This window comes from Juglans microcarpa x Juglans regia, chromosome 1S, assembly GCF_004785595.1.
Source record: "Juglans microcarpa x Juglans regia isolate MS1-56 chromosome 1S, Jm3101_v1.0, whole genome shotgun sequence".
Lineage (NCBI taxonomy): Eukaryota > Viridiplantae > Streptophyta > Magnoliopsida > Fagales > Juglandaceae > Juglans > Juglans microcarpa x Juglans regia.
Window position 1 is genome coordinate 30,102,114 of NC_054595.1, and position 21,855 is coordinate 30,123,968.

General features: G+C 37.1%; 2 protein-coding genes and 1 long non-coding RNA gene across 7 annotated transcripts; 2 read left to right on the forward strand and 1 right to left on the reverse strand.

Annotated features, from left to right (window-relative positions):
* Positions 1-397: 397 nt before the first annotated feature.
* On the forward strand, positions 398-5,647 carry LOC121246853 (autophagy-related protein 18c-like). Of its 5 annotated transcripts, none has more exons than XM_041145158.1 (6): positions 412-527; positions 1,017-1,245; positions 1,488-2,278; positions 2,781-3,021; positions 4,181-4,304; positions 5,443-5,647. In XM_041145158.1, exons 3-6 carry the CDS (start codon positions 1,499-1,501, stop codon positions 5,534-5,536), a joined length of 1,239 nt encoding a protein of 412 aa, XP_041001092.1. In that variant the 5' UTR covers positions 412-527; positions 1,017-1,245; positions 1,488-1,498; the 3' UTR covers positions 5,537-5,647. The 5 variants fall into 5 exon arrangements, with proteins under 5 accessions (XP_041001093.1, XP_041001097.1, XP_041001092.1 ...); XM_041145160.1 differs by having other exon boundaries at positions 414-527; positions 1,135-1,245; XM_041145161.1 differs by having other exon boundaries at positions 452-523; positions 1,135-1,245.
* A 3,834-nt stretch (positions 5,648-9,481) lies between these two features.
* Positions 9,482-10,414, forward strand: LOC121246855. The gene is made up of 3 exons (XR_005937172.1): positions 9,482-9,554; positions 9,694-9,763; positions 10,195-10,414. It is a non-coding gene; the product is annotated as an uncharacterized LOC121246855 (long non-coding RNA).
* Positions 10,415-17,842: 7,428 nt separating this feature from the next.
* Positions 17,843-21,446, reverse strand: LOC121246854 (quinone oxidoreductase-like protein 2 homolog). Its single transcript, XM_041145164.1, is given in 6 exon segments — positions 17,843-18,168; positions 20,087-20,230; positions 20,396-20,654; positions 20,747-20,813; positions 20,816-20,946; positions 21,025-21,446. Coding segments are annotated over 6 exon segments (1,038 nt in total). The 5' UTR covers positions 21,366-21,446; the 3' UTR covers positions 17,843-18,072.
* Positions 21,447-21,855: the final 409 nt, after the last annotated feature.

The window sequence follows — 21,855 nt, forward strand, 5'->3', positions numbered from 1 at the left end:
AATAAACTTTTTATAAATTTTTTAAGTACATTTAACATTTTCTTTTTAATAAAATGAAATAATTATATTGCACTGATTAGTTATAAGAATTATAATATAATTATAAAAAAATTATTAAGATATAAAATTAAAATTTATTTTTAATAAAAAGACGGTATTGCATTGATTAATTATAAGAATTATAAAATAATTCTTTCGCTTTATATTAAAAGAAAGTGTGTTTTTTTTATTTTATGTGGTTAATCAAAATAGTTATTTTATATTAAAAAAATAATATAATCAACTAAATTAATAGAATATTCAAAATAGTACGTAAAAGTAACTAAAAATTAATAGAATTTTAGTTTATATAATTATCTTTCGTTTTTTTTTTCTTTTTAAATTTTTAATATCTTTCGTTTTGTGAAAGAGAACTGAATATTAAGGGGAGGAAAAAAAAGAAATTGCATACATATATGGATTGGCAGTCGGGGGGAGCTTCTTGGTGTGTTGTCGGTTCTGTTCGATCGGTGGTCGGAAGTAAGTAGGTGCTCCCTAATCCTAACAGCAATTCTTCTTCCCCAATTTCCACACACCTAAATCGGCAACACAACCCTGTATCCGCCTCTTCTCGTTTTCTTTTTCGTCTATTGGTACATCTCATCCTGGTCCTGTCGGTAATATTTAGATCAATTATTGATTATCTTCCTGATAACCTATCAATTTGCGGGGCGCATAATCCAATTTGAGGGGGATACTTCGTAAATTTGTAGGTATGCGATCCAATTGGAATCTTCTTTTCTGATAATTTTCTCAGTTTTTTTAAGTGGAAATCGCAAATGCTCTGTGAAGCCCACGCCACCTGCAGATTGCATTAGGCTTCTAATGTGAACTCTAATCTGTTTCTTGGGTTGATATAACATAATTTCATGGGATCCAAACATTGCATTAGCGAGTAATTGTATAGTTTCGTAGACTAATGTTATGGAAGAGGGGGCAGGGTTCAACTCGTTTAATATAAATCACTATGGCGTTAGCATATGATGGCATTTGGAAAGAAGCAAGAGAACAGGACCGTGAAACTGATATAGGGGGAGCTGATATACATGGAACTAGTGAAGGGAGTAAAGATAGGATCTGAACATTGCGTTGCAGAGCAATACCAAAGAACCCGGTTGATGAGGGTCTGGAGCTCACTATAGCTGTTTCAACAAACAAATTAAGCATACAAAAGGGATTGGTACCGCAACAAGGACAGAAAAAAAGGTGATCTGATTTCTTTGTTGTTGGCTGGACTTCTGTGAGAAATGGCTTTCATTGGTAGAATGCTCAAGAATTTGTGTTTGTTCCAATTTTCTTCTTTTGCATTTTGGATGAGTTCTTAGTAATTTTAGGGTTGTATTCATTTTAGGCTCTACTCACCTTCTTGTTATTATCCAATTAGTATGATTGCTGAAGGTTTCCTTAAAGGCTTTGATTACCCGGTTTCCCATGTCTATTGATTGCAGCGAGCACCTTGATGACTGTCCCTTCATCTCACATGAGTTCAATAGTTTCAACATCTCGAGGAATACTTCCATCAACAGGGATCAGCACCCGCGACAACCCAAGCGCTGGGGCTTCTGGCTCTTTCAGCCAGCCTGAACCAGAGTCCAATGAATGTGATGAGACCGAGTTATTCTCTGTATCTTGGAATCAGGACTATGGTTGTTTTGCTGCTGGCACAAACCATGGTTTTCGTATCTATAATTGTGACCCATTTAAAGAAACTTTTAGACGTGATTTGAAAAGTGGGGGTTTCAAAATCGTTGAGATGCTCTTCCGGTCCAACATTCTGGCACTTGTTGGTGGTGGAGCTAATTCCCAATACCCGCCTAATAAAGTTATGATTTGGGATGATCATCAGAGCCGTTGCATTGGTGAATTTGCTTTTAGGTCTGAAGTTCGTGCAGTGAAATTAAGACGGGATAGAATTATTGTTGTTCTTGAGCACAAGATATATGTTTACAACTTTATGGATCTGAAGCTTCTTCATCAGATCGAAACTTTAGCAAATCCTAGGGGTTTGTGCTGCCTTTCACACCATTCAAATACATTTGTCTTAGCTTGCCCAGGTCTTCAACGAGGACAGGTTCGAATTGAACATTTTGGGCTGAATATGACAAAACTAATTCATGCTCATGATTCCCATATTGCATGCTTCACCTTAACAATGGATGGGCTGCTTCTTGCATCTGCTAGTACAAAGGGCACCTTGATAAGAATATTCAACACAATGGACGGGACTCGCTTACAAGAGGTAGCCTACCTTCCTATGGACTTTAGTATTATTATATGGTTTGTTTATATATACTTATCAAAAAAATGGTTTGTTTATATGGTTTTAGGATTTAATCTCCAAACTCATTTATCTGCAGCATAACGGTTATTCATCTTGTTACCATATTGCATTACTGTATCTATGATTACTGTAACTGACCACTGGTTCTTTAATTTCTTCTTTTACCCAAATTCTTTGCAGTTCCTCTATTTAAACATTCTCATTAAGATCCATAATTTCAAAAGGCTTATTTTGGAAAAACCATTTATACCTATACCGGCAATTAAAAGAAAAAAACTCTGGGGATTATAGATTAATGTTAGGTTCCTACTAGATTTCTGCAAAGGTGGTGGAGCTGTCTTGCTTTGGTTACAGGATCTATAGGTCTTCACGGGCATCTTTTTTATCACATAGTTTTATTTTCTTGTATGTCTTTCTTACAACCAATGCTTGGTTATTACGATTTCCTGCCTGCATGCAGGTACGTAGAGGTGGGAACAGAGCAGAGATTTATAGTATTGCTCTCTCTCCAAATGTCCAGTGGCTGGCAGCTTCAAGTGACAAAGGTACTGTTCATATATTCAGCCTAAGAGTCAGAGTAGGGGAGGACTCAGCTGCTCAAGGGCTGGCACTGTTTCAGCAGAATTCTTCAACATCCCTGGATGCCCTTATTTCTCCAAATGCTGGTTCCAATCCCAGTTCATCATTATCTTTTATGAGAGGTAAGCACTGTTAGCAAATAATTAATGCATTAGACTTTGAATGACTACAATCAATCTGCCTGGATATTTGGCAGCTTTGCATTTAGAATCGATGCTAGACATAACTGATTGCGCTATGTCTTTGTATGATTGTGAGAAAATCTGAAAATATTTGCTCTGAAGATTGAAATTAGATTTTAAATTTATGACACTTGATAGAGAGACTTTACATTCATTGAGGCAACCATCTGGCCTTTCTTTTTCATGATTTCCTAGTATCTATCTCTAGTCCTAACTTGGTGCATTTCTTGTCTGCTACTTGTGTACTTGGGCTATGTCTATTTTCGTATTAATAAAATTTCTTTTGCTTATTTAAAAAAACTATCTGGCCTTTCTAGGGTGTCCAAGTGTCACGCTAAGATTATGAAATACATTCATAGTGCCAGCACAGGCCCGATCCAGCCCTTGGATAAAGTACAAAGGCTGATTACAGCTTGGCCAACCCCGTTATGTGATTAATTTTTTGCGTGAAATTATTAGTTTAATTTTCTTAAAACAATGAAATGTTTGACACATCAAATATTGAACTAAAGGTTCTAGTTCTGAATGTGCGAATAATATCAAACATCCCGTGTTCGATTTCGCATTGGGAGTTTCTTTGAATTCTTTGATACAAAATTCTAACAGGCAGGGTCATGCATCCAAGATTTATTCTCTAGGAGTGGGTCCAAATTGCCTGGGTGAGGTTCCACGCAATCAAAAAAATCATCTCAACCACTATAAAATAAAATAAACATAAAAGTTGTTTGAATATATTATGAGGAAATATTTAAACAGAATAAAGTCATGCTGTGCTTGATCAGTCCAGGCTGAAAGTCCACCAAGCCCAAGACTGGCCCAAAACATGATCATCCTGAGAAACTTGGCCCAGCTCACCTGCTTGTCCATTCTCTTTGCCCAAGTCTTCATACTTTCATGGTGGACTGGGCTGGGGCGCTGGACCATGTTTGCCCTGGTCCATCCCAGATTAGCAGCTCAAAACTGTGTTAAACACTTTACTCATTGCAACTCATCTTTATGAACTTTAACCGGGTAGTTTTCCAAAATGTCATGGTGTTGGAATGGTCTTTGGTTTCTTTCCCCTTATATCTAACCTTTTAAATTCTCTGATGCTTCCTAGGAGTTTTACCAAAATATTTCAGCTCGGAATGGTCATTTGCTCAGTTCCACTTGCCAGAAGACATACAATTCATTGCAGCGTTTGGATCTCAAAATGCTGTCATTATTGTTGGCACGGATGGGAGGTATGAAACTGCATTGTTTGTTTATTATTTTATTTAATATCGTGAGAGTGTACATACGTTTCTGTGTAGCATTTAGTATAATTTTTTTGATTGTATCTTAGTAGTTTTCTGTTGGTGGCTTGCTAGGATTTATGAAAGGAAATCATGCTAAAAGAATAAAAGAATCCTTCAAACTAATTTCTTATTGTTACCTGATTTCTGGTGTTGTTTCTGACCAATTATATTGTACAGATTCTAAAGGAAACGTATTAAAAATTCGTCATGTCTTCTCTTTGGACATTACAAATCTTCCTTCCTACCATGTATGCTGATTGCAGACAACCCTATGTTGGAACTATGAACATGTTATATATATCTTATCCATAATACTTCTCTGACCTCATCATGGTCATCTTAACCTCTTTACCTACTTGTGTCTAATGATTTTACCCTTGACTGTTCAATTCACCGTTCATGTGGAGAAGCTCTTTCACACACTTCAAATTACTTTATCTGATGAACGGTATGCATTCATGATATGCACATGGCTCTTCATGCTTTGCCCATTTTCTCTTAAAAAAAATGGACATTATGTCTGATCACTCGGAACTGGGGAAGGGGTATCTAGTTACATATGTATGTGGACTTGGGTAAATTTTGAAGTGTGGAACCTACTGCACTTCCACAGGAAGTAAACAGGTTTTGTTTTGTCAAGTAAGAAGACACGATCAAGCTTTGTAGCTCTGGCATCTTCATCTAAGAGTGATCTGCGGAGTGTCCGACCTACATTCCAGTGAAATATTATCCCTGGCTGAAATCGGACAACAAAATTAAAGAGAGGAATTATATTTTGCGCCTCCCCCGAACCACCAACGATTTCAGTTTGCATCATTAACCATCAAAACTCAAAGTGACGTCCTAAACATTCAAATTTTTACTTTTCATTGATCCATGTAAGATCTTAATCGAGGCTAAAATTGCCAAGATTTGGTAGGTTTGGGTGTCAAAGTGGTAGTTCAGGTGTGTATAATACATTTTCTCCTTAAATATCAGATATCTGATATCAGTCAACAAAATTCATTATGATGAGTTACTTTTGATATGCATCTGTCGGACTTTGAAGTTGGACTGCCTCTTACCTTTTCTGCTTCATTATCAGTTTCTACAGATGCAGATTTGATCCAGTGCATGGAGGGGAGATGTTACAGCAGGAATATGTACACTTTCTAAAAACTGAAAGTAGGCTCAGATAGGGTTCCATTATAACTGCGCCTGAATGTCTGTGTGAATATTTTGAAGGCTACAATTCTGTTTCTTACTGTCTATTACGTATGGGAAAATGGAGATGGTAATGATTGCTCTAATTGCAACTATTACTATGGATGAAAATCAATTGACATATATGTCCATTACAACGTTTTTCTGGCATACTTAGTCACGTCCTGCGGCCACACAAATTTTACTCATCGGTTGTTAGATCATCATCGGTGGCTCTTTCTAACGAGTATGTGGGTTGGTACGTTTCCAGTTTTTCAAGTTTCTATGTCAACGTATGGTCTCTTTTGCGATGATTGTTGAGTCGACACTCATTGTGTCTTTTATACTTTAAAAAACGTTATTTATGTTTCCCAGGAAAAAAAGGTAATGAGAATATGTTGTTTCAACCTTGGAAAATGTATAACACTTGTTTAAAAGGATTTCCCGTACGCATTTTTTGTCATTGATTTGGAACGTTCCTTGGAATTTGTCAAAGATGGCTATCGTTATAGACGTGGTGTCGATTCATTGGACCCGATTGGGATGGTGTGTGTATTTGACTACCGCAACAAATGCTTAGATGACGTCATCCATTCAGGATCCTAAATGACTTTGATTCGCAAATCAAAGCTCTCTTGTGTGTCGTCCCGCGAATTCATTGTTTGGACATCCTCGCTAATTGGAGGATCCGCATGGTTTTAGTTAAAGATGAGCTGTATGGGGGGCAATTCATGTCCGTGGTGTCGTGTTAAATTATAGACATTTAACTATATAGATAAACTCGAACATGATCTATTACACTAAATAGATCAGACCTTCAAATCCTAATACAATTCATTTAAATAATGAGTGACATGATATTACTTGTTTTGATCCGTTTAATAATTAATTAAAAATGAGTCAATACGACACGATCCATTTCAACTCGTTTTATGTGAGTCGAACTAATCCGCATAACTTATTTGATTTAATTAATATAATTTCACATAAAAGTTAAAATCTACATTTATTAGTAGCTACAATATCTTAAAAAAAAACGAGACTACCTATTAACAAAAAATTTCGTATCGTGTTTGTGTTGGATTCGCGGAATATGTCACATACTATCACCCTTAAATTGCCAGGACTAGAAATCAAGCTTATCGGATGGCCCTCACATTTGACCCGCCCGACCCAATATTTATAATAATAATAATAATAATAATAATAATATCATATATATTTTTTTTTAAAAAAATCCTACTATAAATACTAACTTTTTCTCTCTCTTCTCATTTCTCTCATTGCCAATTTTCCTACCGTCCACCCTACATCTTCTCTTCTCCTCTCTTATCTTCTCCCCCTTCTTTTCTCACCTCAGTGCCCGTTCACTATCCCCTCTTTTCTCTTCTCTCTCATACCTCTTATCTTTTTCTCCTCCTCCTCATTTAAGTCGACTTCTCTCCGTTGTTGTGAGTCATGGCCAAGCTGCAATCTATGATGGTAAGACCATGGCTTGGCCATGGGTCATAGCTCATGGGTCTGTGCTTAGATCTTTAGATATGTGAGGATTTATGCGATTATTAGGCTTGGTTGGTTTGTTTGGTTCAATAAGTAACTTTGTAAGTTTGTTTTTGTTGGATTTATGAGATTTTTATGATTATATGTGATTTTTTTGGACCTTTTTTTTTTGTGAAAAATGTGTTGACGGGGTGGTCAGATAATGGTGGCGCCAATCCACTCGCCTGACAACCGGATGAGAACGATCACCCCGCCCAAGCGGTGAGGGTGCAAGATGGGCAGGCACCCTCCTGCATAGGGCTGGTAGCACCCCTACTAGAAATGAACTAGTATATCTAACAATTCATTTAATACTCACCGTTTGGTTTATCTCAATTCGTAAAAACAAAATCTCAACTATAAAAGTAGAATCTAATTTGATTAAAAAAATAAATTTTAATTTTTAAAAAATAAAATTGTAAATATTTATAAAAATAAAGAATTTTTAAAATGAAAAGAAAATTGAGGGAATAAGGCACCTCTTAGAGAGGTGGTGCAAGCACCCTGTGAGGAGGAGGAGGCTCTCCCCTCAACGGGGTTGTTTGTGGTCCACCCCCAAACCACCACGGGGTGGCTCATTGGCCACCCTGCAACAACCCTAAATCACCTTCCCTATGCCGCCATCTTTGGGGAAGGGATCCCTCCCTCAAATATTTGTAAGTTAATTATTTTATCTATTTGTTTAGATTCTTATTTTGATTATATATATATATATATATATATATATATTATTTGTTTATAAGTATGCCACTTGTTGATCACTAATTGTGCCACGTGGTCATCCTGTTTGTTAATGCCATGATGGTGATTCGGGTTTCGATACGGTACTCTTCGCGTTCATCTATAAAATAATAATAAATAAATAAATAGAAATAAATAAAAAAAGACACAAAGATTTACATAGTTCGGAATAAAAGTCTACGTTCACGGACTGTTTGGGGGGTAAAATTTACTATAATTGGTGATTTTACAATCTCAAATGGCCTCACTAGGGGTGGAAAAAAAAACCGGTGAACCAAACAAACCGGTGGGTTTGGTTCGATACTGAGTTCGGTCTGGTCCGGTACTAGCTCCATTTTTTTCAAAACCAGTCGAAATTAGTCTAGTTTCGATTTTACTTTTTCTAACACCAGATTGGACCATTTTATATATATATATTTTTAATTTTTTATATTGTATAAAATATTTTTTATATGATTTTTTATATCATATATAATTTTTATATATAATATGTACAATTATATATAAAATAATTTTGTATTATATAATAAATTACTAATTAATATAATATTAAATTTTAAAATCTTATATAGATAACTATATATTATCACTATAGTCTATTGTATTAGTAGTTATATTAATACTATATCATTATATATCATAATATATTATAATATATCAGTATATTATATATTATAATATATAACCATAGTCTATAATACAATTATAATATATATTATAATATATTGCAATATATTATCACTATATATTGGTAGTACGTGTAATCGATGTGGTATCGGTTCTTCAAATCTCAAAACCGATATATACCGGTTCGATTCTAAAATATGTCCAAAACTGAACCGAACCGGACCAATTATACCCCTAGATCTCACATATCGCTCAATACAATGGAGGAATTTAATTTAGGTGTAGAGAAGTCGTGGAGAGCCTGTGGAGAGATCTTGTGTAGAGAGCTTGGGCCCCTTCCTTATAGAGATCTATTTCCTTGGAGTGAGTCCAACTTGTCTTGTAAAACCTTTTTCTCTTAGGAGTCTAAGCCAACTATTTTTAGTTTATCTCTTTCTTGTCTTATCTCTTATCTGCCTTATCTCTTCCCTTAGTATTAGTGATTGATTTTCAATGGGCTGGACCTAGTCAATTTAGTCCCTAATACTGTCGTTAGATAAGTTGACAAGAGATGGATAGAGATTTAATTGTAAAAAATAAAAACATACATACGCATGGAATAAATCATCAAAAAATGAAACCGATGGGAATGATTTACACACCGGCAAAAACCCATAACTGATTTTATAATTAACCCTAATTTTCCCCTAACGACTTATTGAATAATTATGGCCCTACTCTCAACTTTCAGCATGAACATTAACTTATAGCCTCGAATCACCCATTTGTATTCAACATCAACTTCTTTCTGTTCAGGAGGTGCGATATGAGGATGGTACCTGTACTGACCAAAACTAAGTAACGGTCTACTATTACATTATCTCAATATATGTACATACATACATAACTAAGTGTATATATATATATATATATATATATATATATATATATATGTAACATATAAGAAAATAAATTCTGCTATATACAACCGCCGGTGTGGAATTGGCGCAGAACCGGATGACGTGGCACTGCCACGTCAGTTGATATTAAAAAAAAAAAAATCTCACTCTCTGAATCAAGAACTGTCTAAGAGGGCCACTACTCACAACAGAAAGAGGGAAAAAAATGGTATAACTCTAGTTTCGTAATTTCTTGAAAAATATCCCTTTTCTTTTCTTTGATTTTCGTCTTCGTTTTATGTTGCAGTTGTTTGCCATTTTGATTATGTGTTTTCTAGGATATTTGATTTTTTGCTTTTGCGTTTCAGGCTTTGCCAAACCAGCAGACCGTCGATTATCCAAGCTTCAAGCTTGTAATTGTTGGCGATGGTGGAACGGGTAAATTTCCTTTACTGTATTCTTTCCTTCAAGATCCGACTGGTTGCGGGGGAAATTTAGGATTGTTAGATAGAAAAATTTTTTTTTTTCTTTGACTAAGCTGTGTATTTTTGCTAATATAGTCCCTTTTTATCTAGGGTTTTATTCCCGTTCTTTACCATTTTCATTATATAATTCTCAATTAAAAACACTCCAAAGAACAGATCTTTATGGTAGAACAAAAATTAAAATAATAAATCAAAGTTCTTTAGGTTTAAATTTTATTCTTTGTCATTTCCATCTAATGCAGTTGGGTTTGTATGTGATAAATCATTTTTTTTTTAAAAGAGTATGTTATAAATTAGTTACCTTTGATTTCGTTGTTGTTTTGGAACTCATATTGGATTGTTGACGATTTTGCTTATTTAATTTTGAGTGTTTGAACAATGCAGGAAAAACAACATTTGTGAAAAGACATCTTACTGAGGAGTTTGAGAAGAAATACGAACGTAAGTCTAATTTCATCTTTTGGGCTCTTTCCTTGGTGGTAAGGAAGGATTAAAACCTTGTTCGGTGATGTGGTACAAGCTTGACATAGCAGGGTTTGTGGGTCTTGGGTTCGAGGAGAAGAGGAGTAGAACCATGTCCTACGGAGACTGCTCTGAAGCCGCTTTGTGGGCAAAGAAGATCCTTAAAGATCTTTTGCAAGTTCCAGACGGGCCACTTACAAGATCAATGACCAAGAAGATCAAGGAAGCAATGCACAGATTGGTGCAATCTACTTAGAATGAAGCTAACAAGAGCCTAACACTCAAGATGTGCTTGAAAGAAGGAGAACCAGTTTTGATCCACTTGATTCAAGCTGTGGAAGACATGATTTAGAGATCGGGCCTATTGTTATTGGAGGCTTCCAATTTAGTTAAATGATTTATTTTATTAGTTTAGAACAAGTGAGCTTGAAGATGCTTAGCCCACACGTCTTATTTTTAATGAACTAGGATTTTCGGGAAGACCTTGTGTTTTGGCTAAGGGCTTATTTGGAAAATTACTTTTTAGGAACTAGGGTTTCAAGAGGTTACTGTAGTGTTACTGTAGCCGCGACACTGTTCATCCAGGGGTATTTTGAGTAAAAGAGGCTTTATTTTGGTTAGAGTTTTAATTAGGTTTGGTTTAAATATTCTTTGTAGCCTTATTTGAAGCCCTATACAATATTAAATTTTATTTGTGAGTTGAGTTTTCTCCTCTTGTTCTTGATTGAACTCTTGAACTTATCAAAGGTAAATCACAACCTTTGTGGCATTTCTCCTTGTAATATGGGTTCTTGAGACTTGTTCTTCAACGGGTCTAGATTTTAATATAATCTAGATTCTTGAAACTAGTTCTCATCGGGTTTAGGTTCTCCATCCATTTACTTGATTTTGACTTTCTTGGAGAGTTTTCAAATTGATTGTGAGTTCAAGGGATTCTATTTCCTACGGGTTCATATCATTTGGTATTCAGAGCAAGGTTTCCAATTAGGTCTAATTCTATCTTTTATTTATTGCATATTTAATTCTAGAGCTTCATTGTTCTAGGATTGATTACAAAAAAAAAAAAAAAAATAGAGGTGGCTGCCAGATTTCTTCACTATTGTTAGGGTTGCTGAATTTCATTATTTTAGAGTTTGTGTTGGCTGAAATCTCTTGTTCTAGGGGCTGCCGTATATCACTTGTCTTAGGGTTTTTGAGTTATTGTTAGAGTTTTCTCAATTGCTTATTCTTGATTGTGACCAAATCAATTGGTGAAAAGAAAAAAAAAAATCACCCAAAAAAAAGAAAATCCAATTTTTTTTTTTCTTGAGCCTTATCATCAAAGGGGCTGCATACATTATTCTAGTTGGTATCTTGTCTTATAGTTACTGTTTCATTTGTATAATTTCCTTGATTCACATGTTTTTTTTTTTTTTTTTCATTCCTTCCGTATTTCTCTTTTTCTTGTTTCTTGGACCTAATTACTAGTTGTGATAAAACAATGTTGCTTTGTCTTGATTGAGTTCAATTAGTTCTTAAAGAACTTGAGTCGGAAAACTCTTGAGGTAAAATGCAAGAGAGTGAGATTATTATCGGGAAAAAGTCAATTAAGAGTGAAACACGAGTGAAGTGCCATTATTTGAGTGTAAACACGTAAGGGAGTGTGTGAGGTTTACTTTTTTACCACTAACATTCTTTTGTGCAGCACCTTATAATGTCTCATCGGAGTAGCTCATCATCAAGGGGGAGAGCAGATAACTCATCCTTTGTGTTGCAAGCCATGCAATAATAGTTTGAGCGGTTGAACTTTGTGTTGGGTGAAGTAAGGGATATGATGGATCATCAAGAAACAACGATTATAAATTTGCAAGGTGGGAGAGATAGGAGGCGACGTGAGCATAGAGTTGAAAATGAGTATGAGAATGAAGGAGATGGTGAGGATGAGGAAGACTTAACATTTGAAGTTAGGTCGGGTAGACATGGAAGAGTTAGGCGTGAAAGACGACTTGAGGGGAATCTCAGGGGTCGGGATGGTGTAGTTAGAGACCTTGGGAGGATCAAAATGAAAATACCATCTTTTCAAGGTAAAGCTAATCCTGAGGTTTATCTAGAGTGGGAGAAAAAAATAGAGTTGGTGTTTGATTGCCATAATTACTCTGAGGAGAAGGAAGTGAAGTTGGCGGTAATTGAGTTCCCTGATTATGCTATTATTTGGTGGAATCAATTAGTGACCAATAGGAGGAGGAACTATGAGAGGCCTGTAGAGACATGGGGAGAGTTGAAAGCTCTCATGAGACAGAGATTTGTACCTAGCCATTACTATAAGGACATTTACTAGAAATTACAAAATCTTACACAGGGGTCTAGGAGTGTGGAGGATTACCATAAGGAAATGGAGGTGGCGATGATTCGGGCTAATATAGAGGAGGACCGGGAGGCCACCATGGCTAGATTTTCGAGTGGTTTGAATAGGGACATAGCCAATATAATTGAATTGCAGCATTATGTGGAGATAGAGGACATGGTGAACATGGCTATGAAGGTGGAAAGACAGTTAAAGAGAAAATAGACAACAAGGTACACTTCGGTTTCTAGCACTACTTGGAAATCAAATTGAGATAGGAATGATCCAGCTGAAGCAAAGAGAAAGACCGAACCACCTAAAGGAAAATATGAGGGAACTAGTAACGAACCCAAGGTAGAATACCAACCTTCACGGAATAGAGATATTAAATGTTTTAAGTGTTTGGGTTCAGGGCACATTACTTCTCAATGTCCAAATAGGAGAGTGATGATCATGCGTGACAATGAGGAGGTGATGACTGAGAATGAGGATGATAGTGATGAGGTGCCCGAGTTGGTTGATGCTAGTGATGATGATGGAGTGGTATACCCAGTGACAAGTGAGTCTCTTGTTGCCAAGCGTGCTCTCAATGCACACATTAAGGTGGGTGATGCAAAGCAACAGAGAGAACATTTTCCATACTAAATGCCACGTTAACAATAAGGTATGTAATATGATCATTGATGAAGGGAGTTGTACTAATGTGGCTAGCACTACTTTGGTTGAGAAATTGAATTTACCAACCTTAAAACACTCTAGACCATACAAATTGAAATGGTTGAATGATTGTGGAAAGGTTAGGGTGGACAAACAAGTGTTAGTTACTTTTTTCTATTATGAAGTATCAGGATGATGTGTTTTGTGATGTTGTGTCTATGCATGCTGGCCATATTTTGTTGGGGAGGTTGTGGCAGTATGATAGGAGGGTGACACATGATGGGTTCAAGAACATGTACAGCTTTGAAAATGAGGGCAAAACAATCAAGCTTGCTCCTTTCACTCCAAGCCAGGTCTATGAGGACCAACTGGAATTGAAAAGTGAGGTTGCTAAAAAAAAAAGAGTTAAAATGAGAGTGATAAAAAAAGAAAGAGTGAAAAAGTGATTGAGCAAAAAAGAAAGAGTGAGAGTGAAAATGAGCATAAAAGAAAGAGTGAAAAAGAAAGTAGAGAGGTGGCTGAGAGTAAAGAAAAAATAGTATAGCCACGAGAGAAAAAAGAAAGAGAGTCTGCAGAGAGAAAATGAAAGGCAAAAGTGAGTTTCTATGCAAGAGAGAGTGAGGTTAAAAGGGCTTTCTTCGCAGATCGCCCTATGATTTTTCTTGTCTATAAAGAGTCTTATCTTACTTTTGATGAAACTAACCAGTGTCTTCCTAGTTTGACTGTTTCTTTGTTGCAGGAGTTTAAGGATGTATTCCCGGAGGAGATGCCAAATGAGTTGCCACCCATTAGATGCATTGAGCACCAGATTGATTTTGTGCCCGGAACTGCTATTCCAAACCAAGCAGCCTATAAGAGTAATCCAGAGGAGACAAAGGAGCTTCAGAGGCAAGTTGAGGATTTGATGAGCAAGGGCTACGTGATGGAGAGCATGAGCCCTTGTGCAGTACCATTGCTACTAGTGCCAAAGAAGGATGGGATGTGGAGGATGTGCATTGATTGCAGGGCGGTCAACAATATCACCGTAAAGTATCGCCATCCCATTCCTAAATTGGATGATATGCTTGATGAATTGCATGACTTATGTATTTTCAGTAAAATTGATCTTAAAAGTGGGTATCATAAAATTAGAATGAAAGATGGTGATGAATGGAAAACTGCTTTTAAGACTAAGTATGAGCTTTATGAATGGTTGGTTATGACATTTGGACTTACAAATACGCCCAATACTTTCATGAGATTAATGAACCATGTCCTACGTACATTCATAGGCAAGTTTGTGGTTGTGTACTTTGATGATATCTTAGTGTACAAGAAGGACTTAAATGAACATATTGAGCATTTGAGATATGTGTTTGATGTGTTGAGATATGAAAAGTTATTTGCTAATTTCAAGAAATATGCCTTTTGCATGGAAAAAGTTATTTTTCTTGGTTATGTTGTTAGTACAAAAGGTATTGAGGTGGATGAAGAGAAAGTCAAGGCCTTCAAGAAGTGGCCAACGCCAAAAAGCATCACTGAGGTAAGAAGCTTTCATGGCTTAACTAGCTTTTATCGGTGTTTTGTTAAAGACTTTAGCACTATTGCTGCACCACTCACTGAGGTAATTAAAAAGAATATTGGGTTTCATTGGGGGGCTAATCAAGAGAATGCTTTTGCCACTATTAAAGAAAGGTTGTGCTCTGCACCTTTATTAGCATTACCTAATTTTAACAAAACTTTTGAGATTGAACGTGATGCCTCAGGAATAGGGATTGAAGCCGTTTTGATGCAGGATAGGCGGCCCATAACCTTCTTTAGTGAAAAGCTAAATAGGGCATCCCTGAAGTACCCTACTTTTGACAAAGAGCTTTATGCTCTTGTTCGTGCATTAGAAACTTCGCAGCACTACCTATGACTAAGGGAATTTGTGATCCACACTGATCATGAATCATTGAAGCATCTCAAGGGTTAAGGTAAGTTGAATAAAAGGCATGCTAGATGGATGGAATACATTGAGACATTTCCCTATGTCATCCGTTACAAGTAAGGTAAGGAGAACATTGTTGCTGATGCTCTATCCCGGAGGTATGTACTTCTTACTTCTATGAGTGCTAAAATGCTTGTATTTGAATATGTGAAAGAAATGTATGTCGATGACGCTAACTTTTCTGATGTGTATATGAGATGTGATAAGGCGGCATTTTGTAAGTTTTACAAGCATGATGGTTATTTGTTTAAAGAAAGCAAACTTTATGTGCCAAGTTGTTCTATGCGTGAATTATTGGTGTGTGAGGCACATGATGAGGGATTAATGGGATACTTTGGTGTTAAGAAAACTTTAAACATTTTGCATGAACATTTCTTTTGGCTTAAGATGAAGAGAGATGTTAATCGTATTTGTGGAAGGTGCATTACATGTAGAAAAGACTAAATCTAAGATTTTGCCACATGGGTTGTATACACCCTTACTCGTTCCTAGTGAGCCATGGGTAGACATATCTATGGATTTTGTTTTGGGGCTGCCTAGGACAAAAAAGGGTAGAGATTCTATTTTTGTGATTGTGGATAGATTTAGTAAGATGGCACATTTCATTCAATGTCATAAAACAGATGATGCCACAGACATAGCTAACTTGTTTTTTAGGGAGATGGTGCGACTCCATGGTGTACCTAGGAGTATTGTTTCTGATAGGGATGCTAAATTCCTTAGCTACTTTTGGAAGGTGTTGTGGGGGAAATTGGATACTAAGCTCTTATTTTCCACTACTTGTCATCCACAAACTGATGGTCAGACTGAAGTAGTTAATAGGACTTTAACTCAGCTTTTACACACTATTGTTCATAAGAATTTAAAAACTTGGGAGGATTGTTTGCCATTTATAGAGTTTGCATATAATAGGACCATGCATAATACTACTTCATATTCTCATTTTGAAATTGTTTATGGATTTAATCCACTTACTTTTTTGGATTTGATGCCTTTACCTGTTGATGGCAATAGCTTGGATGGACAAAAGAAGGCGGAGTTGGTGAAGTCACTTCATGAGAGGGTACGACTTCAAATTGCCCAAAAGAATGAAAGGGTTGCTTCCCAAGCCAATAAAGGGTGAAGGCGTGTCATCTTTGAACCAGGAGATTGGGTTTGGGTTCACATGCGCAAAGAAAGATTCCCAACCCAAAGAATGACTAAGTTGAATCCTTGAGGAGATGGATCTTTCCAAATTCTTGAGAAAATTAATGACAATGCATATAAAGTGGATCTTCCAGATGAGTATAATGTTTTTGCTACTTTCAATGTTTCTGATCTTTCTCCTTTTGATGTAGGTGAAGATTCGAGGTCGAATCCTTTTGAGGAGAGAGAGAATGATGGGAACCAAGATGGGCTTACTCTTAAAGATCATTTGCAAGTTCTAGACGGGCCAATTACAAGATCAAGGGCCAAGAAGATCAAGAAAACAATGCACGAATTGGTGCAATCCACTTGGGATGAATCTAGCAAGATCCCAACACTCAAGATGAGCTTGAAAGAAGGAGAACTAGTTTTGATCTACTTGATTCAAGTTGTGGAAGACATGACTTAGACATCGGGCCTATTATTATTGGAGGCTTCCAATTTAGTTAAATGATTTATTTTATTAGTTTAGAATAAGTGGACTTAAATATGCTTGGCCCACACGTCTTATTTTTAATGAACTATGATTTTCGGAAAGACCTTGTATTTTGGCCAATGGCTTATTTGGAAATTTACTTTTTAGAAACTAGGGTTTCAAGAGGGGTAATGAAGTGTTACTATAGCTGCGACACTGTTCATCCAGGGGTATTTTTGGTAAAATGGGCTTTATTTTGGCTAGAGTTTTAATTAGGTTTGGTTTAAATACTCTTTGTAGCCTCATTTGAAACCCTAGACAATATTGAATTTTATTTGTAAGTTGAGTTTTCTCCTATTGTTCTTGATTGAACTCTTGAACTTATCAAAGATAAATCACAATCTTTGTGGCGTTCCTCCTTGTAATCTGGGTTCTTGAGACTTGTTTTTCAACAGGTCTAGATTTTAATATAATCTAGATTCTTAAAACTAGTTCTCATCGGGTCTAGGTTCTCCATCCATTGACTTGATTTTGACTTTCTTGAAAAATTTTCAAATTGATTGTAGGTTCAAGGAATTCTATTTCCTACGGGTTCATATCAAGAGGAGTAGAACCGTGTCCTACAGAGACTGCTCTGAAGCCGCTTCGTGGATCTGGTGGAGAAGACCAAGTGGGTTTGTGGCTCTGGTGAACTTCCTGGGGAAGACAATGGGAATGGGGAGAAGAGGGTAGGGGATCGAGCGGGAGAAAGTGAAGGTGAAATGTGAAATGTGAAAGTGAAATATGCAAAGGGCTCGGGACTTGATTTCAAATTTCAAATGATGCCGTTTCCAAACGTGCCATGTAGGACACGGTTCCGCGCCGGCTCCCCAAACCGGTTGTAAGTAGATTTATTTTAAGAAAATATATTCATTCATTTGATTGCCTGGAAATATAAGACAGTTTCAAGTTTCAACTTCCATGCAAATCACTTCAGAGCAGCAGAAAGTAGCATTTTACTGTGTTTCTGCAACATAAAACATCATCTTAAACAGTTTTTTAATAAGTAATCTTACACATTTAACACATGATCCCTATTTATTTTGCAAGAGACTGGTCTGCTTGTATAGATTTCATGTTATTACTAGGTCATCGATTTGATAATGATAATACAAAAGACACCATTCATAATGTCTTGAGTAATGAAAAGGTGGAGTATCTGACATGCAAATGCTAAGGGTAACACCTCATCCCAGCTGAATCCTGACCAAGTTAAAGATTAGATCTTACATTTCTCTTGTCATCAAGAATAATCATCACCTTCCCAATTGCTTTCCTATCTTTGATGGCAGAAAAAGCGAGGCTGGCCTGCCAAGAACAAGAACTTGAGTTGATAAATCGCCCACTACTAATTTGAATACAATCAACTAGCAGACATTAATAATCACATCGTCCAAACTTGACCAAGATGCTCCTTTTAAGCAATATACACCAAGCATGTTGCAAATTATGATGGATGTGCAGCTTGTTCAAACAGGCTGCTGAAGAATTTTCTCCAAGTTTGCAAGGTTCATTTTGGCATAAGCCTTCTGAAATCTAATTTTACTTCTCACACAAATATTGGAAACTAGATCACCCAAGACTCTCACCATTTTAGGGTTAATTATGCTTCAATAAGGAATGGCTTCTATTCGAACCATTAAATCCTTGGCAAATGTGGATGAGCAAATGAGAACAACCTACGAGTTTCTTTAAATGTTAACAACAAATAGTACGAATTCCGTACTTAGAGGTGTTATAACTTGGCTCGTGGCTTCATTGGAAATTTTATGCAGCCAACCAACTGTATCACAAACACTGTACACATGACAACCAAGACCAAGGTTGAACATTTCTGAATGTGTTTCTTGATATATAGATATATAATAGGAAAAATCTTCTTGCTAGCGAGAGAATTTATGGTACTCTTTTCATAAATTAAAAAGGGAAAAACCCAACAGAGTCTATTTCTCTATGCAGGATATACTGTTGAATAAGTAAATGCAGCCACTTGGTCCAACATATCTAAAGAAAAGAAAGCTTTGTTTGGGATCGCCCCACTCCAGTATGCAATGGCTGGGCAAACCAGTCATGACCTTATAAGTGTATACATCAAGTGTTTAATTAGCTAGTTTACTTAAGTTGATGAGTCAGACTGTAGTTGTTACGCGTCCATAGAGTTAGAGTTGGCAGCCTTTTACTCTCTGGCTGGAATATTAAACAGAGTTATGTTATGTAAACTATTCTAATCATTCATCCTTCTCGTCTTTCATAAAAGGTAAACCTATTTTCTTCTTCACACGTATCAGAGCAATCTGATTTCCCCCTGATATTTCAAACTTCAATCCTTCAATGGTGGCTTCTTCCAAAACTAGTATTTCCTCTGTTATATCAGAAGATTCTTCTAATCTTTTCTTTCTGCATAATGGAGATAGTCCAGGATCTATGCTTGTAACTCAACTTCTTACAGGAGAAAATTTATCACACCTGGTCTCAATCTATGATAATGGCTCGATTCTTTGGTGCTCATTCATTTATCATTTTCTGCCTTACGTAAGATGGGTCTTCTGAATATATATTCTCCAATCTTGAGAGGGAGTGTTAAGTGTATCAAGTGTTTAATTAGCTAGCTCACTTAAGTTAATGAGTCAGATGGTAGTTATTACACGTGTACATACAGATAAAGTTTCCCACCTTCAATTCTCTGTTTCTGGTTTATCATATAGAGTTGTGTTTTGCAAACTATTCATTCATGCATCCAGTCTCATTTTTTTATGACGAGGAATCCCGGAGACCGTGCAAATGCAGCGTGTCTTTTACTTGGTTAAACTCCGGACTCCTGAAACGCGTCCCCATCTATAGATCAGGTAAATCATCGGCCTTTCACCGATGGGACGTGCCCCTTCAAAATTGTTTACACTCAAGGGTTCAAACCTTGGACTTAGAGGGAGCATACCACTAAGACCAAGGCTCTTACAACTTGAGCCAACCCCTAGGGGTTATTCATTCTCGTTTTTAACAAAAATCCAAGTTAGTTTCTTCTACACAGATCTCACTGACCTTCCTTACCTGACTGGAGCTCTCAGTTCCGAAATGTTTGAAGTTATACGTGCCATATAATTGGTAAAGGCTATAGAGAGATACGTTTCACCTAAAGCTCCACTCTTTAAAAGAATGTAGGCCCAATTTCATTTTTTCCCCCCGGGGAGAGAGGGGGGGTGTGGGAAGAGCTTAAGAATATCCTGACCTCTGACAGGCTGTAAGTATGAGAAACGTGGATGGTAATCAAGCCTCTTGCCACCCATGAGAGTAGCTCCCTAATAGAATCTTCAAGAACACCAGGTCGATGTATTCTGTAGCTACCCCAGTAAAGTCCATGCACTGTCCAATTCTGGTGGAAAGAGATTAAAAGCCAGAGGCCTTAAAATATATGAAATATAGAAATAAATTGCACTAACTTGTTTAACTATGGAAGTCAAAAGTGGCCCTTGATTTAGTAGTTTTGACCACCAGTTTGCTTTCGATACAGCTTCTATATAATAAAAAATAATCGTACCTTGACGAGGGCGATGTTAGCAGGGATGACAGGGAACTCCCCGCTGGCAAAGCCAATGACCAGAATGTTGGCACCCCAATTCAAAAGCCTAAGCGTTTCTTTGGTCAGCTTGCCTCCAACAGGATCGTACAAAACATCAACCCCTTTGAGCTTTCTAGCCTGGAGGAAGTCCTTGACACTTTTGGTAACATTTTCATAGCTCAAGTCCACTACATGATCAACACCCAGAGACTTCAAGAAGTGCGCCTTTTCAGTTCCCCTAGAATCCAAACACAACACCGAATTGAAATGAACTAGACTTCACATGAAGAGAAGATAAGAGCAAAGGAAATAAGAGAAGAGCGAAAGTACCTAGCGACGGCAATAACAATGGCGCCGCAAACCTTTCCGATCTGAACAGCAGCAAGGCCAACTCCCCAGCTGCACCAAGAACCAGCAAAACCTGACCAGAGCTCAGAATAGCCCTGTGGACAAGTGCCACATGTGATGTTCCGTAGGCAACAGGAAGTGCACCAGCGGCCACCATATCACATCCCTCTGGCACTTTAAACCTTCATTACAAATACAGATTTAATTTAGAAATTTATAATAAATTTTTTTAGAGTTATTGCAAGACAAAGAAGACTAACAGTTGGGACTGGTCCGCAACGATGAACTGAGCAAAGGAGCCAAGGCTGGCGAAGGAACAAACGGGGTCTCCGACTTTGAATTGGGAAACATTGGGACCCACGGCATCGACGAACCCAGAGTAATCGGAGCCAGGGATGAAGGGGACGGGAGGCTTCTCCTGGTACTTGCCCTGTACCTGCAGGTAATTCGCATAGTTCAAGCTGGTGGCTTTGATCCTCACCCTCACTGCGGTGGGATAATCCAATTCGGGAATTGGGTGGATCTTGCTCAATACCATGGGAGAGTTGGACCTCTCTTCGGTTGTGGGATCGCCCAATTTCCGGCACAACAGCGCTTCCATTCTTGCCCTCTGTCTCGCTCGGGGCTTCTAGCCTTCCGCTGCTGATAAATTAAATTTTAGGGGTGACGATCAGTATTTTCGCGTGATGTCTTGTTTAAGGATCGAGATGAAATGATAATTTTGTGAATATCATTAGGATAATTTGTAAATAAAAAACTTTAGGACCGGTTAACCTACAAATAACAGTCCTCCTTGGTTGCCACGTAGCTTCACAACTTAGTGATAGTGTGACCGCACTTCACCCGATTCCTTGCCATCCACTTCGCCCTGCAGAACCTGAAGGTAAAACAAAAATACAAACTTCGTGTTTCCTTTATAAATAGTCCGCTTCTCTATGTAAAATTTAGGCAAATTCACTTTATATTGATAATCCAATATCTAAATGAATTCACTTGAGTTTCGAAAGAGGGTTTTTCTTATTTTCTCCGGATTGATTTTTCACATATTTAATCTCATGGGAGTATAAGCTGAAAGAACGCGTCTCCTTGTG

What these genes read in the sequence shown, in the direction of transcription:
- LOC121246853 (XM_041145159.1), top strand. Translation starts at nt 1,499, where the DNA reads ATGACTGTCCCTTCATCTCACATGAGTTCAATAGTTTCAACATCTCGA. An exon ending in ATCATTATCTTTTATGAGAG is followed by an intron (nt 3,022 to 4,180) that starts GTAAGCACTGTT and finishes GATGCTTCCTAG; the next exon opens with GAGTTTTACCAAAATATTTC. An exon ending in ATTGTTGGCACGGATGGGAG is followed by an intron (nt 4,305 to 5,442) that starts GTATGAAACTGC and finishes CTTCATTATCAG; the next exon opens with TTTCTACAGATGCAGATTTG.